Source organism: Halichoeres trimaculatus, unplaced genomic scaffold (genome assembly GCF_033239565.1).
Source record: "Halichoeres trimaculatus isolate MK-OKI-2021-1 unplaced genomic scaffold, fHalTri1.1 fHalTri1_scaffold_2, whole genome shotgun sequence".
Classification (NCBI taxonomy): Eukaryota; Metazoa; Chordata; class Actinopteri; order Labriformes; family Labridae; genus Halichoeres; species Halichoeres trimaculatus.
Window position 1 is genome coordinate 17,680,505 of NW_027437180.1, and position 17,122 is coordinate 17,697,626.

At 43.4% G+C, this 17,122-nt stretch overlaps 1 protein-coding gene across 5 annotated transcripts; it reads left to right on the plus strand.

Annotated features, from left to right (window-relative positions):
* The first annotated feature begins 5,229 nt into the window (after positions 1-5,229).
* Positions 5,230-16,141, plus strand: LOC141808067 (histone lysine acetyltransferase CREBBP-like). Of its 5 annotated transcripts, XM_074694416.1 has the most exons (12): positions 5,230-5,316; positions 5,387-5,487; positions 7,995-8,096; positions 10,042-10,130; positions 11,724-11,804; positions 12,297-12,353; positions 13,000-13,137; positions 13,290-13,407; positions 13,637-13,794; positions 14,728-14,790; positions 15,328-15,429; positions 16,002-16,141. In XM_074694416.1, exons 3-11 carry the CDS (start codon positions 8,007-8,009, stop codon positions 15,359-15,361), a joined length of 828 nt encoding a protein of 275 aa, XP_074550517.1. In that variant the 5' UTR covers positions 5,230-5,316; positions 5,387-5,487; positions 7,995-8,006; the 3' UTR covers positions 15,362-15,429; positions 16,002-16,141. The 5 variants fall into 5 exon arrangements, with proteins under 5 accessions (XP_074550517.1, XP_074550507.1, XP_074550498.1 ...); XM_074694406.1 differs by lacking the exons at positions 5,230-5,316; positions 5,387-5,487 and adding an exon at positions 6,390-6,625; XM_074694397.1 differs by lacking the exons at positions 5,230-5,316; positions 5,387-5,487 and adding an exon at positions 6,634-6,831.
* Positions 16,142-17,122: the final 981 nt, after the last annotated feature.

A 17,122-nucleotide genomic window follows, 5' to 3' on the forward strand; every position in this document is an offset into this window, starting at 1 on the left:
TTGCAGATGTTTCAACCTGCATCGCCATAGAGGATTTGGAGCTGAGCTCGGAACAAAAGGAGGCAACAAACATCGATGTAAAGTGCCAGGCCACATATGGTGGAGGGTCTAACAATTCTGCTGCACCACCTCACTCCAGTTTTCGAGATAGTCTTCACAACATACGCTTGGGGGATCTGGACTTTGATTCATGTGAGGTGTCTGACTTCTGGAAGTCTCAGCTGATGCAAGTGATACAGAAGTATGACGATGTCTTCTCGAGGTCTAAGCTTGACTGTGGGCTCGCTAAGGATTTTTTCCATCGCATCCATCTATCTGATGAGCGTCCATTCAGACTTCGATACCCCCGTGTTCCACCTGGGCAATACCACAAGCTGCGACAAGTACTTTTAGAGATGGAAGAACGTGAAATCATCCGCAAGTCTAACAGTGAGTGGACATCTCCTTTGGTGCTTGTCTGGAAGAAAAATGGGGATCTCGGGATATGCGTGGAGTATCGCTGGTTGAACACACGCATGGTCAAGGATGCACATCCCTTGCTCCACCAATCAGACTGTCTGGCAGCACTGGGAGGAAGTGCTATCTTCAGTGCTATGGATCTCACCTCCGGCTTTTATAACATCGCCATGGCAGATGAGGACAAGAGACTGACAGCCTTCACCACACCTATGGGACTCTATGAGTTCAACAGACTCCCCCAGGGTCTATGTAATAGCCCTGCAAGTTTCATGCGGCTCATGATGAGTATATTTGGTGACCAGAACTTCCTGACTCTGCTCTGCTACTTGGATGACTTGCTTGTCTATGCCCCCAATGAAGCAGAAGCACTAAGACGGCTTTCAGAGACAGTTTTCAGCAGACTGCGCTCCCATGGCTTGAAGTTGGCCCCCAAAAAATGTCATCTACTCAGGAGAAATGTGAAATTTCTTGGGCACATTGTGGACGAAACAGGGGTAGCAACCGATCCCGACAAAGTCAACGTTATCGCTGCCATGAAAGAGTGTGACCTAATGATGGAGGATGGTGTTACGCCCTCTCAGAAGAAAATCAAGTCTTTCTTGGGCATGGTCACGTACTATCAGCAGTTTATCCATGACTGTTCTCGCATCGCCAAGCCACTGTTCACACTGACCGCTGCCCCCAAAGGAAAGAAAGGAAATACACGAGGTGCTGCTACATTCAAAAAGCTGCATGCAAGTGACTGGGGACACGAGCACCACATCTCATTTGAGAAGCTGAAAAGTGCGCTCCTGGAGTCTGTTGTTCTGGCACACCCTGATTTCAGACGGCCGCTCATTCTGTCTACAGACGCTTCTCTCGATGGTTTGGGTGCGGTGCTGTCTCAGCTTCAAGAGGGCGAAAGCAGAGCACGTCCAATTGCCTTCGCTAGCAAGGCTCTCAATCGCGCTTTAAGCAACTACCCTGCTCATCGTTTGGAATTTTTGGCATTAAAGTGGTCTGTCTGTGACAAGTTTAGCCATTGGTTGATAGGGAACACCTTCACAGTCTGGACAGATAATAATCCGTTAACCTACATCTTGACGAAGCCCAAACTCAATGCATGTGAGCAGAGGTGGGTTGCCAAGCTGGCACTGTACAACTTCAGCATCAAGTACATCCCTGGCAGTAAGAACATCGTCGCTGATGCTTTGAGCAGACACCCCTTTGTCCAAAACCGTGTCTGTCAAAGGCTTCTGAAGGAACCTTATGAAGCTCTGTTGGATGAGTCACAGCAAGTTCAAGAGGGTGCAGTCCAGGAGATGTTCAAAGTCAGCACAAACCATCAGAGCGTTGAATGCTTACTAGAGCTGCACGATTATCGCAATCCCAATGTCAGCACATGCAATTACGTAATCGCAAAAGAGACGCGATTGTGCAATTATTTTAAAAAGTGTAAAAAAATGAGCGTGTTTGTGTGAGTGATGTGTCTCTGTGTGTGTGTGTGTCTGTGTGTGTGTGTGACTGAGTAAGAGAGCGAGCATGAGATGACTAATCAGTCACTGTTTTAACTGGTCATGTGACTACCTGCCCCCTGGTACGGCAGTTTAATCAGACAAGATGGAGCACAAAGAAGTAAGTGAGGCGCTCAAGGCGAAAAGAAACTCTACCTCTGTTATTTGGTGTTATTTTGGTTACCGGTTGACTGACACAGCAAAAAGATGTAATTTTCAAAAAAATGCAAAGCAAAAGTGGCATAAATGTGCTATTTTTAATTCAAACAAAACAGTACTGTTGGGCTGTACATTGTTGTTTGTATACAGTAAGTTTGGATATTTTGAGAATTATTACACAATTAAAATCCTCAGTAATCCATCATCTGCTTTTTTCTCCATGATAACCAGGCAAGTCTGTAGACTCATGACAAAACTGTTTTTATTAAATCGCAAGCACAATCGCAATCGCAATCGCAATCGCAATATTGTCCACCTAATCGCCAATTGCACCTTTTACCCATATCGTGCAGCACTAATGTTTACCTGCACATGAGAACTTAGAGAACCACTCCCTGACCAGCAGTGAGGTGTCTGCAGTCTTGGATGGACACGTCGAGTGGGAACATGGTCCGAGGCAAAGAGTGGTCTCTTGGCTTGCCCAAGACCTGGAGAATCTAGTCCCAGTAGGTCAGGACACATTACCTGTCTTCTCACTTTAAGAGTTGGAGGAGGAGCAACAAAGAGACGCCACTCTGTCACAGGTCGTCCCATATGTCAACCGTGGGCAACGGCCATCAAGAAAGGAAAAGGCTGGTCTTTCATCAAGGGTGCTAAAGACTCTGAAACAGTGCAGAAATTGAGGATGCTCGATGGTATCCTGTACCGAGTCTGTAAGGACCCTCTCACTGGACGAAAGCGCCATCAGTATGTAGCACCTTCCTCCTTGGTCGGCCACATTCTGTGTGGTGTCCATGATGATGCTGGCCGTCAGGGTCAATGCAGGACTTTGTATCTGGTGAGGCAAAGGTTCTTCTGGGCGGACATGGAACGTGACGTAAGGGATTATGTCAAGCGCTGCTAACGCTAACGCTGTGTTGTCAGCAAGACATTGGAACCTAAGGGAAGGGCTAAATTCGAGGGCATCAAGACCACAAGCCCGCAAGAGCTGGTCTGTTTGGATTTCTGGTCAGCGGAGGACTCTCAAGGGAAGAGTGTGGACGTGTTGGTGGTGACACACCACTTCACAAAGATGGCTCATGCCTTTAAGTGCCCTGACCAGTCAGCAAAACAAGTGGCTCGTCAGCTATGGGATAAATACTTCTGTGTTTATGGGTTCCCCCAAAGGATCCATTCAGACCAGGGAGCAAATTTCGAAAGTCAGCTGATCCAAGAGTTGTTGATGATCACTGGTGTCAAAAAGTCAAGAACGACCCCGTACCATTCTATGGGGAACGGCAACACAGAGAAGTTCAACAGAATCTTGGGTAACATGATAAGGTACTTGCCCCCCAGAGACGAGCACAGATGGCCCCAAATGTTGCAAACGCTGACTTTGGCCTACAAATGCACTGTCCATGAGTCAACCAGGTATGCTCCCTTCTTTCTGATGTATGGGGGGATCCCGAGGATGCCAGTGGATGTCATGTTTCACAATGTGGAGAGGGACGATGACATCGAAGATTTTGACAGTTACGTCAGAAGGATGGCGGATGATCTCAAAGAAGCTTTGGCTCAGGCTCAAACCAACACAGACCTCAGTCAGCAGCATCAGGCAGAGCTGTATAACAAAGGGATGAAAGGCAAAGACATTGAGGAGGTGGACCGCATTCTCTTGGCAAACAGATGTGTTCGTGGTTGCAGAAGACTGGCAGACCGGTGGGAGTCTACTCTTTACACAGTAGTCTCAAGGAACCCCAGGTGTCACACCTACTGCATTAAGCATCCCACCACAGGCCAAGACAGGACTGTCTACAGAAACTTGCTTCTACAAGCCAACTTCTTGCCTTTGGAAGTGGAACAAAGTGACAAGTCCTCTTTTGACAGTGGTTCAGAGCCAAGCTATGCGCATAGTGTATCAGTTGACAGCTACTTGGCCACAGAGTCTGAATTAGCTCGATCAGAACGCACCGCCAGCTGGGTAGCTGATACTGCTGCTTTGGATGACTCTCAAATGGGAGAAGACATACATTCTCAACCTCTGGTGTCCCTTGGTGATGCTGAAACCAGTGCTTGTGTCAGTTAGAGTGCCTTGGATGTTCCAGGACTTCATCAGCGTGAGGATGGCAGCAGAGTCTGTACACTATGGATCAGCCAGAGGCATTGGCCAGTCATCGAGAGAGCACTGTTGCCGAGGATGGAGCTGAGAGAGAGATTGCCCCCAAGCTTGTGGTCCCACGGCCTAGTAGTCCAGCAGGCTCAGTTAGGTCCAGATTTGGAAGACTGATTAAGCCAGTTAACAGATTGATCCAAAACATGACACAGAAGCATAGACAGTCAGTCGATTAAGTCAGTGAGATCAGTTCGTCCATGTTCGTTTAGGTTGTTTGGTCATTTTTTTGCTCTTGAGTCACGGTACAGGTGCAGTACTAGCTTTTGAAGATGTTCTGTGTCTTGAGTAGCTGTTATTGTGACATCCTTACAAGTTTGTGTATAAGGCACTTTTCTCCAGCGAGTGAATACTAGGAGCTCCCTCCAGTGGGAGCTGGTAGTAAAATTAGTGACTCAGACAGGAGACGTTTTTTGAACCAGGCTGTAAATAGGTTAATTTCTGCTTTGAAAATGGCTTTTTTTTGGCTTGGCTTGGCTTCTCTGATTGGACGCTGCAGCGGCTCAGACTTCACATGAAACTTCACAAACACACAACGGAGTTTAATGAGAGAAAAGACGAGCCAAGGACAGGCACAGAGGATCGTTCAGAAACTGATCATAAATCTGGTAATAAAGTGTTCGCTGTGAGTTTAAAGCACAAAACACTGAACACAACCATCATCAAATCAATATAACAGAGGATTAATACAGAAAACTGACTGATAGATAATATCTTCCTGAGACACAATAAGCTGGGTTATATTGATATATTAATATTCAGAGTTCACGATCAGATGGGCTCAAGATAAAGGATAAATAATTCATAAATAATCTTACAATTATTCATTTTACCGGAAAAGTGATCCGTGAGCTTCTAAACAGCATACAGAATAAACAGAGAGCAGGTTTTCTTCATGGTAACATGTGTTTAACTGGTTTAAGTGTAACCGGCTGTTTAGCGGGTTATGTGCTGCAGCTGGGGCGGAACCAATGATTGGCTCAACAGGTGTTGGGGGGAGATAAATTTCGGCCGGACATGCAGCTCGGTCCTTGTTTCCTCCTGGGACCGGAGCAGGTATGAGCTGTATGTTCAGTGATCGCTGTTGTTTTTGACTCTATGGTGATTGTTTTATTGTCGTTAAAAGGTTTGGTGCGGCGGCGTAAGCCTCGACGTGTCGGTGCTGACGGTGGAGCGGAGCTCAGTGTTACGTGCGGGGTAGCACTGGAGTGAGGTCGGACAGCCGAGGTAATAGAAGCTGTAGCTCACACACAGTCCATGTATCTCTCGTTGTGCAGCGAATTAAGCTCAGCTTCTCTTTTACAGTTTGCCGCTGTTGCCTTGTCTTTTGCTTGTCTTTTCTTTCTTTTCCCCTTGTCCTTTTTTGGTTTGTTTTCTTGTCTTTTTCGCTTGTTTTTCTAGCCTTATCTATCTTGTTTTTTTTTTTTGTTCATATGCCCGTTTGTTCTTTGTTAGCTTTTGGTCATTTTAGTTAAGTTTCATCTAAGTTGTTTCCTCTTATGTATGTTCTTTTGGCCTCTAAGTTAACCTTTGGTTTAGTTTGTGGAGACACTGCGCAGGTCCGGTACAGCTACAGGGACGCTGCTGGCGAGCTAGTTAGCTTTGGATGTTGTAGGGGTGACTGGGGGGCAGACCTTTCGTTTGCTGCATGCCTACTTAGTACTAGTTGTGCTCATTGTTTATGGTCTGTCTAATCAGTTCCTTCGTCCATCCAGGAGTGTCGGCTCGAATTACATTCCTGAGTTGTCCTTGTGCTTATTTATTAAATAAAGAAACTTACTTTTATACTGTATTAAAGAAAATAAAGTTTGTATTTATATTTTTCTAATACTGTCTCTGTATTCATTTGTGCACATGCCTGCGTTATCTCTAAAGGGGAAACCCTCTGTTGAAGGGTCATAGATCGCTGTCAAAGTTAAATACTCTTTAGGTGAAAGTCCTAAGGTGGCGTTGTTGGAACCTGTAACACCAGAAGTCCCTCCCAGTCCTAACTTGGTCACATAAGGAACAGACAAATCTCTGTTACTGTTTGTTTGATCAGAGTTATTACAGCACACACGCCCAGACGCACTAACAGCTGTTAGAGCTGACTGACAGATGATCCAGAGGTGATCAGCTGATGCCGTCATCACTGAAACACGTCGCTTCATGTGACGCTCCGAAGGAAAGGATGTCCCATTGCTCTAGAAATGAATCTCCTCCGTTCCTCTCTCCACTCTTCATTTCCTCGCGTCTCTCCCATGCATCTCTCGTGGGAGGGACTAAGACGCAAGTGGAGGAAGGAAGGATGGAACTTTGGAGCTTTGAGACGCACCCATATTCTGAGACCGGAGGTTGCCGCTTGGTTAATCCTTAGACACCGCATGTGAGTCATTTATTGGGCCTTTGACTTGTTTTTAGATCCGCGAGTCTCTGCTACAGCTCGCAGGGTTTTCCGTTTGGACGCTCGTGCTGTCGCTAGCTGTATTTGTTCAATCGAAGCTGCGGAGCTGAAGCTCTTCTCTCCTCCTCCGTCTCCTTGCATGTGATCCCGTGAGACGGGTAGATTGAATTATCTCCGCAATAATGCAGGTAATGTAGCACTAGCTGCTAGGTGGAGGTGTCACTCAATGGGCAGTGATGTTATCTGAATTAGTTGGTTTTTTAAAACTTGTTTACAGTTTGGCTCGCGCCGCAGCAGCTCGAGCGGTACTCGCCGCTTTCTATTTTGCCATCTGACAATCATAAAAAAAATATATAATCGAAGAAAAACAATTAATATGCCACACAGTGTAGATGTATGCAAGTTCCTGTGCTTCATAGCTCTTCTGTGTTCCATGTGCAGCCACAGGGAGTGTGTGTGACTTATGTGTATCGATAATACTGTATGTGCCTCTTGCTGGTTCTTTAAAGTTGTGTTTAAATCAGTACTGAAGTTTTTGAATAAATGAATAATTGTGTATATTAATTGTGGTTTCAATATCACTTAAAATAATCGGGATTCTTATTTTTACCATAATCGCCCAGCCCTAGTTTTGCGGCTAAGCTACATTAGCAGGCCGCTCTTCTGTCCGCGTTCCTGCATGTGATCTGGTGTGCCGCTAAAGACTGCTGGATCGTGAGAACAATTAAAACACTGCTGCTTTGCTTTGCTTCGCTGTAATTCGCCTTATCTTGGCTTTCGTCTTGCTGTGCCTGCCTCACATCGCTCCTCTTCGTTGGCTTCACCCTGCATTACTCCGCTTTGCTTAGCTGCGCTCGGCTCGGCGCTGGTCTGCGGGTTGTGGCCCCGTAGCCTTTGGAAACTGTATGTGCTGTCATCTGATGGGCCTGCGTGCATTTTGAATGTACGTATACGTAGCAGGGTTGGCCCACTTTAATTTTTAGTTACTTTTACAGCCTGATTTAACATTAGGATTTATTTCCTTAGTTTCCTTTTTGTTTGATTTACTTTACTTTTCTTTGTTTGTTTGGTTATCAACTTGCAATTAATTACAATTGGAATTCTCTTGTTTGTTTAGACTTTGGGATTTTTGTTTGCGATACAATTTTGGTAAATTGTCTTGTTTAATAATTGTTATTTTTGGCGAGTTGAGTTCTGTTATTTTCACAGGCTTAATTTGGGGTTAATCAATTCTTCAAATAGCTTGTTTTCCTGCCACATCTGGCCTTAGTTAAATATTTCTATTTTTATATTTTTGGGATTGTGTATTTTGATTTGTGTCCAACCTCACTGCGTTTCTCTCTCCCTACAGGACTGGAGCTACATGGTGGTGGTTCTGGTGTTCTGGTGGTGGTGTCCCCTCCCTGTATGCCGTGGATCCCGTGGCTTTGAGTTTTCTGTTTGTCCTGCACTAGTGAGTGTGTGTGTGCGTGTGTCACAGACCCAGGTGCTCCCCTTTTTGAGGCTCTCCTCCTCCTTGTGATTCCCAGTCCCCCCACTGATGAGCTCCAGCCCTGCTAGGCCCCCTTTTCTGCTCTTTGCACTAGTGAGAGTCTTTTAAAGAGAAATCAGTTTTGATAACCTTCGAAAATAAAGTATTTTTGTATTTTTATAAGAACCACGTCTCGTGCTCTACTTTGTGGAACGGACCTGAGTGCCTTAAGTGTTGTGTTTGAATATTTCCCTGGGTGAAACTCCCAGGGTGGCGTTGCCTGGCTCCCTTTCTCTGGTTAAAAATAAAATTGCATTGAAACCAAAAGTACACATATGGGGGAGGGGCAGTGTGCATGCCCCATCCCTATTGCCACTCGCCACATAAGGTTGGCTGGAGACAGTTGAACATTTTTGACATTTCTGTCCCTAGTTTTGGTTTCTGTTAATCCAGTGTCTTCAAACTGCTACTAGTCTGCTATTAAATGGTCTGGAGCAGGGGTGGGCAAATAATTTTTACCAGGGGCCACATGAGAAACCTGAATTGTGTCAGAGGGCCACCAACTTTATTTCATTGTAAAATGCTCTAAATTAAATATTTTGAATAGCTGGTACTGATAATCAGAAGAATAAAGCACTCTGTAAATGTTTGTATTAGGTTATGTGAAATTGTGGTGTAGTGGTCAAATAAGAAAACAAAAACAATTGTTGAATCCTAAAATGAAAGAGAAAATGTCTTTAGTTTTCGTCTTTGTCAATATCTGTCATACATGAACTCACTTTTACCAATCGAGAGTACTGGCAGGCTGCCACTCCTGAATATGTAGGGAATCTCCCATTTTTTTAATCCTTTCTCTGGCTGTTCTCCTGGCTTGTGATTTCTCCTGAATTTTCCCCCAACTTTAAGTATGCTCCTGTGATCTCTAATATTTTTCTAAGTCAATCAAGTCCCGTACTTGGGCGTTTTTTCGAAAACTCAAAAACCATCCACCCCCTCTCTTTCTCTTAGTTGGTTTGATCCAGAGACACTGCAGGAGACCTCAGAGACAGATGACTACGCAGCACTCGTTGATGAAGAGTTTATCAAAGCCTTAGCTGTTTTCTTTTCTTCCTTTCTTTTTTGGTGTTGACATGACATGTCGTAAGTTAAAGTAACGTAGCTCTGCTCTAACATAGCATCCTCTTCAATCAGGAGAGTTCACAGTAGCGTGAAACTTATTGTGAGGAAGCTGACTCTAAAAAAGTTAAACGCGTGTCATTGTGAAGTTCTGTCTGTCTTTGGTGTGTGATGCGCATAGGCCCTGCGCGTGTATGCGACGGCTCTCTCTCTTCAAAACAGGAGAGCATCCAGGTGCAGGAGACTGACTGAGCCAGTGGAAGAGAGGGAGAATTCAAACCGCAATGTCTTGCACAGTGCCTGTGATAGATTAAGTATTAAGACATGCACTTGCACAAGTTTTATGTTTAGAATTGACATCACCCGGGCCGGACAGGGATTTACAAAGGGCCGGATGTGAAATGTTACAGTTGACCCCATAGTCTAAGGCAGTGTATCTTAGAGTAAAATGTAACATGATACACTAAGGACCATAACAATGACTTAAGATATTGAAAGCTTTCATCTATTTATTTTTTTTAAACCTTTTTTTTTTTCAACAAATTTTCAACATTAATTTTCTGTACCCTTCTGCGTGACCAATATTCTCTAGATTTGGAGATAGATGATACTTATCCTGCAGAACAGAAACAGTGATGTATGGCAGTAAGAGCCCATTGAGAAAGTTTTGCTCTTCTTCATTTTACCAAATTGGCAGAGGTAGTCGCTAATTGATGAATCCACAGTGATGTTCCTGCACCTCATAGAAAGTAACAAACAATTTGTTTTGGATATTATTGACCAATCTCTGTCATCTCGCTTGTGTCTGCAGTACGAGTTTTCTCCTCAAACTCTCTGTTGCTGTGGCAAACAACACTGCACCATACCCACTGGAGGTACATACTACAGCTACCAGAACAGGTAACCACATCTGTGTTTGTGTTTGTGTGTCTGGACCAGTGTTTTTTTTTATTTGTGTATGTTTGCACTCTGTTTTTATGAGGTAGAATTGCAGGACCTGAAACTTTGTTCTATGCTCGGTATTATCTTACATATTACATACGTTTTCCAGCACGGTTGTTTTTGATGGCCAATAAATTCTGCATTTTGCACTGAGTTTCAATCTCCTGCAGTCTGTGTTCTGTTGCTTTGTAGTTCTGGAGCTACTACAGTGTTTTAGACAGTCAGGTTTAGCTCTGATGTCTCTACAGGATGCTCTTGCCCCTCACATTAAAGGGCAACTCTGGTTTTTTGACACCTGGACCTTATTTATAGGTGTATGCATGCTCATATACTCACTCAGACAAACATTGTTCAGCTCGGAGTCCTTCAGAAGTTATTTAGATCCAACCGATTTTAGCCGCACTTAGCGGGGGCCACGGCAAGGGAGCTTCAGCGCGGGACATAACCTCTGCAAAATCGCTCATTTCGGCTATATTTTTTCATCCATCGCCAGTGTTATCATAACGTCAGCTCGTCTACCGTCTTCAGACTACGACTTCGAGTTTGACGGTTGTCCTTACCGGTTTGAGCCTGAGTACACGGACGAGGAGCTCCATGAAAGAAGGATGCAGAGGGAGAGAGACGAAGAGCTGGCTCGACAACAACTAACAGGAGCACGTCCACGACTCAGTGTGAACTGGTGGTGCGCTTGTGGACAGTGTTCGCCTATGGCAACAGAAGAGGCGTGTGTTTGTGATTACGATGGATAGCGATGAATGAAAAAATATAGCTGAAATGAACGATTCTGCAGAGATTATGTCCCGCACTGAAGCTCCCTTGCCGTGGCCCCCGCTAAGTGCGGCTAAAATCGGTTGGATCTAAATAACTTCTGAAGGACTCCGAGCTGCACGATGTTTGTCTGAGTGAGTATATGAGCATGCACACACCTATAAATAAGGTCCAGGTGTCAAAAAACCGGAGTTGCCCTTTAAGTGTTGATTGTCAAGTTTCAGCTTTCCATATGGAGGAAAAGACTTAAAAAATACGTGAAGCATTAACTGAGAGAGCCTGAGATCAGTGTTCCTCCTCTGGTCCATCAGATGAAGATATAACACTTTTGTTAAGGCCAAGAACAGCAATGCCCATCATTGCCTTCCCCTCTCAGTTAAACACCAGCAGATGAAGGCTAATAGTGTGTTTCCTTGCACCTCCTGCTGCATAAATGGTGCAACTGCAACCCCTTTTTTTTCCACACTTAGACCGTGCACCCTGAGAGTCAGAGCAGCGCAGCAGCAGTGGTGATACAGCACAGCCTGATAGACAGTGCGAGGCTCCTGCAGTGCAGACCATTTACACTCTCAATGGGAGCTCAGGGAATCCCTGCTCTCTTTTATAAAACACAAAGACCAGGATGTGTTTGTACTTTGTTGTACTGGAACACTCGATGAAGCAGCGCAAATCTTGAAAGTGTTAAATCACACATTTTATACTTCTGTACAAAGAAGAGCAACCCCTGGCTGTTGTCTACACGCTGAAGTCTGATTATTCTGATTGTTTAATGTGTTTGTGCAGGTATCATTTTTGCGAGAAGTGCTTCAATGAGATCCAGGGGGAGAGTGTGACGTTAGGAGACGACCCTGCACAGCCACCAACGTGAGTAATCAGTGAATTCATAATTCCACTGTTGAAAAATAAACCTGTTGCAGTTGTACATGCGAGGATGTGTTCGAGGAGAGAAGTGAAATGTTTGCTCCTTACGACGTCTGTAAGCACGCATCGAAGTCTTTGAAATTATCCCCTCAGCAGAGAAAGAGCCCCGTTTTTAATCAAACATTAAGAAGTTAGCTGAACTTCAAAGTTACTACTTTGAGACAAAGCCTAACTAGGTGTTTGTGCACAATATTATATTTCTAGTGTCTATATTTGATATGTTTGTTTATATGAATGTAACTGAACTTTTCTTTCATACTTGTGTTTGAGACTATATTTTTAACAGTGCTACCAGGTTTTATTTTATTATTAAGTCTTCACTGGAGACGATGAGACTAATAATGGCTATGAACCAAATTTAGACACACTTTGCACTTTTTGAGTCTGTCGTCTTCTCACTGGTTCCCCTTTCTTTCTCTTTTTCTTTCTCTGCAGGATGATATCAAAAGACCAGTTTGAGCGGAAAAAGAATGACGTTCTCGACCCTGAACCGTAAGTAGAAGCAAACCTTCAGCCTTTCAGTGAGGAGAGCTCACATGGACACAGAAGAAGGATTATTTTCTTCAGGAGTCCTTCACACATGTGTTGAATAATCACAGACTGCTTTTCCTGCTCACTTGTTCCTGATCTCATCTTAAAAAGCTATTTTCTGCAGCCACATCTGGCTTTGTTTGTGAGCATTTTGTGTGAAGGCTGCATTTTTTTCTCCCTGCTGCGCTCTGATCAATCACTTTGGTTTCATTACGGCCTGGGGACATCTCAGCGGCGCCACCTACTGAGGAAAACTGTGTCCAATAACCTTTTTTTTTCCCTATTGGAGAGTAATTTAATGTGCAACGTGTGATTGCATTTCACATTGTCTCTGTGACGTAGTATGAATGTAATGCATGAATCCTCCCACAAAGGCACACTTGCATTGGCCAGCTTGCAAGTGTGTAACGACTGGAGGAACATCAACTTGAAATTAAGATGTTTGTGTTTCTTGCTGCTTCAGCAGTTAAGATATTGAAGTTCATACACTTTGAATAAGAAGTTGTAACAGATCTGATGCGTGGTGGTGTATAATGTCGAGCTTTAAAGGACAGAAAACAGAAAACAAAAGTTTTAACACTTGACTCTCTCCCTGTTTCATCTCCAGTCAGCTGCTGTCAGATGGATCAGCTGTGAGCTCGATGGGAAACATCCCCACAGCTGCACCCCTCTCTGCCACTGGCACCAGGAAAGCGTGGCATGAGCACGTCACTCAGGACCTGCGCAATCACCTCGTACACAAACTGTACGTGCAAACCAATGTTGAAGAGTATCTGAACCTGTTCTACTGTTTGTTGTTTACTCTTGACTGACATTACGGTCTCATCTTTTTCAAAAAAAGTTTAGAAGTTCTGATTACCAGAAATATTCAAAACTACAATTTATCTTCTGTGGCAGAGTACAAGCCATATTCCCAACCCCTGATCCGGCAGCTTTTAAGGACAGACGAATGGAGAACCTGGTGGCCTACGCCAGAGAGGTGGAGAGAGTCTTGTACGAGTCAGCTAATAGCCGGGTAAGTTTCCTTTCCCAACTTAAAGCATATCCTTAAATCTTTCTTTCTTTCTTTCTTTCTTTCTTTCTTTCTTTCTTTCTTTCTTTCTTTCTTTCTTTCTTTCTTTCTTTCTTTCTTTCTTTCTTTCTTTCTCTCTCTCTTTCTTGTGATTTTGCTCTTTTTATCTGAAACTGTCTCAATGGTCAACTTATCTTGCGCTCTTCTTGCTTTTTCTTTTACCTCCTCTCAGGATGAGTACTACCACTTCCTGGCTGAAAAAATCTATAAAATCCAAAAGGAGCTGGAAGAGAAGAGGCGCTCTAGGCTACAAAAACAGATCATCAACCAGGCACCTCTGGCTGCTCAGGGGACTTCCCCAGCCCAACGCCTTTGGCCCAAGGCCACAGAGTGAGTACCATGTTTATCAAGGCTTCAGGTGTTTAAGGTAAAATCTCAGATTTTTTAAGATGCTTCAAAGGACTGTGAAGACTGTCTTAGTGATCTTGAAAAAGTTTTACTTCTAAATGTTTGCCTGATCATAACCCACAACTTAAAATATGATTATCAACACCAAAATCGGTTATTGAATGCTACCTCTCAGCTTCCCTCTCGGGTCGGACAAACTGGATTAATTTACAGCACGTCTCAATTTCTGGGACGACACCACGCCAGCCAACAAAGTTCAGCAGTGAGAGGATAGATCTGTGTTTCTTTCTTGCATGGATTGGTGGACACAATGGTAAACAGGAGAGTGATAGAGCTAAAGCTAAAGGTTAAACACGGGTTTAGTTGTGATAATGTCAAATTTGAGAGTCTATCAATAAAATGAAGAGTTAGGTTATGTTAGCTCTGCTTGGTAGATGACTGGCAGGACATAACTAAGATTCACTGTCATTAAACATAAAGATACACCTCAGAGCATTGGGCTGTGTGTAGCCTCATTTATAGCTGGCTGTTAAACTACGAAATAAGCCAACAAAGTTTGGTGGTTTTAACGTTTCAAATCGTAGCGCTAAATACATTTTGATAAGTAAATGACGTCATTGCGTTGTATCCAGTTAAAAGTTGTCTTGAACAAAGAAAGTTAGTGTTAAAAAGAAGATCTGATGTCCATTCATTTGCCCCAAAATAAACACGCCTTGCTAAGAGTCATCGAGTCATCACATCACTGTGCATCCCACGCTGAGCCAAAGGTATAATAATTGCAATCCACTTAAAAAAAAATAGTCCTCACAGTCCCTTTAAGACTAATAACATAATAAAGATTTTAAGAAACCCATGTAGTTTACTTTTTGTTGTGTTGATTTTCAGGTTTAAAGACTTTTTTCACTTTGTTCACAGATGGACCTGTTCCTCTGCCCAACATGCCAAATCAGATCATGAACCGCATGCAGGTTTCACAAGGTATGACTTCAATGTAACATGTTCCCCACCTTATATCCAGATTCAGATTGCCTGCAGACAGTGTTGTTAGGTTAAGACTGTTAATCTCACTAAAGAGCAGAGCATTGCATGAGCCATCATAACAAATCATACTGTTTGGAGTCAAGTTGATTTAAAAACTTGTAAAAAAAAATGTTTTAGAATAAGAGACAGTGGAAGGTGTACCTTTAAAAAAAGATAAATTATCTGCCAAATAATCAGCAAGTGTGACTGATGAAACAGGTTTGTGAAGCAATAGTTTCGATGCACACTTAGGCACGCTCAGACAAAATGAAGAAAATCAAAAGAAAAGCATCTAAGTGTAAAAGTTTCTGGAGGACTGAGATGCCATCTGCTGTACCGTGGTTGTGCAAGCACTTCAGGATCATCATATACAGTTGATCTCAGCGATGATAGCCGCGATAATCTTCCAGTGCTGTTCCTGCTAGTGACATTGAGAACCTGTTGAGGAAAAAAATTTGTCCACTGCTAAGAATTGTTGTTCAATTTTCTGTTCAGTAATCAACCAGTTCAACCACATGGCTCTGACTGACGCACAGATATCCCAGGCACCAATGGGAGCTCGAGCTGCAGCAAATGAACATGAGCTCCGTCCCAGCGGTAAGGAGGACACTTGCAGAGGGGCACGCACTCAATCCCACATGCTAGAAAAACCTAGAAGCAATGTTCAGTTCAAAAAAACACTTTAGATATGCATAACAAAAGTTTCCTCTTATTGAAAAATAAGTTGGCAACTTGTTATGAGAAGAGAAAAGTTGAAATGTTAATGATTTGTATTGGGAAACAAAGCTTTGAATACGATGAAAGTGGGTCAGATAGATGCCATGTTAAGGCCATTAATGCTCATTTTATTTACAATATCTCCAATGTTTCCATCTTACATTTTAACGACACCAGATGATGCTCCATCTGCACCATATGGACTCATAATGCACTCATTACGACCTCAGCCAGATCGACTTAGGAACGTCAGACTGTGTTGTCCAACATCACTGAATTTACAAACTGATGGAGATAACAAAGCTACTTAAGAAAACCAGGGCGACAGAAGCTGGTCATTTTGTCGTCCCTTTAAACCCATCAGTCTGGTTGTTTACTCCTGGTTGTTTCTGATCCTCTCCCCTCCATCACCTCCTCCTTTTCGCTCACAAGTCTTGTGTTCTCCCTTGTAGATGGGCATGTCTCCCTCCAGGATGCCCCAGGCCCAGGGCATGATGGCCGGACACGTGGTGCTAACATGGTCAGCCAGACAACTAGCCAGGGACAGTTTTTGGCTCAGACTCAGTTTCCTCCAGGAGAGCTTGAGAAAGAGACCAGCCCCCTAAGCTGAGGTGGAATGATCGCCGGTTGTTAGTCGGCCACATCTCCGACGTCGCCTCATCCTCTAAATTTTACACTAAGCTGTGTGTGATCTAGGGATGAGGGCACGTTTGAGATTCACCCTGAGGAAATCTAGATGTGTTCAACCCTCATTCCTCTCTCACAAAAACTTGAATCGGGGGGGATTTACTTTTTCTCCTATTGTAAATCAAGTTATTAAGCAAAATACTATAAATATAAGGAAGAGAGAATGAAATCACTGTATAAACTGGTAAAAGACTCATTTCTTACTTGTATACCATATTGTTAAATAAACTGTGTGCAACAGAAGAACAGTACTCTGTTGACTAAATAATGAGGCATCACTCGGCCTGTTTGTTCGTGTCCATTTGTTTCATGTTCCTGTGGGACAGCAGGGTTGGGGAGGGTACCTGAAGATCTACGGCTTTATTCCTGCATTTTAAGTTTTCTGTCAGGCATACATTTAACCAGAGATGTGTTTTTTGTAAAAATTCAAAGTGTGAATGGTTAAAGAAGGAGCTTTGTGTTATTTCTGATCCAGAGGTCACACTGGGAACGAGGTGATCGACATTTCCTCTTTGGGATGGAGAAGCATTAAAAGCCACTTCTGTGATCTATATCTATATCTTTGTTAGATTTTAAGATTCTACAATGGGCAAGAGAAGTTGGAGGGAGATATACACTAATCTCTTTAAGAGCTGATCAAATCAGAAGTTGCGTCAAGATTTCTCCTCTTAACCAAAGATGAACAAAAGGATTACATGTTGGTCTCTTATTGTTGAAGCCAGTCACTTTTTAAACCTAGTAATGTAAACAGTGTTAACAAATTTATCAGACCACCCTTCTTAAAAAAGAAAAGGATACAGAGTCATAAGGTGCTTTAATTTCAACTCTTTCTTTTCCTGTGAGTTTCCTACACTTCACAGTTTTCAACAGATGTAAGGATTTTGAC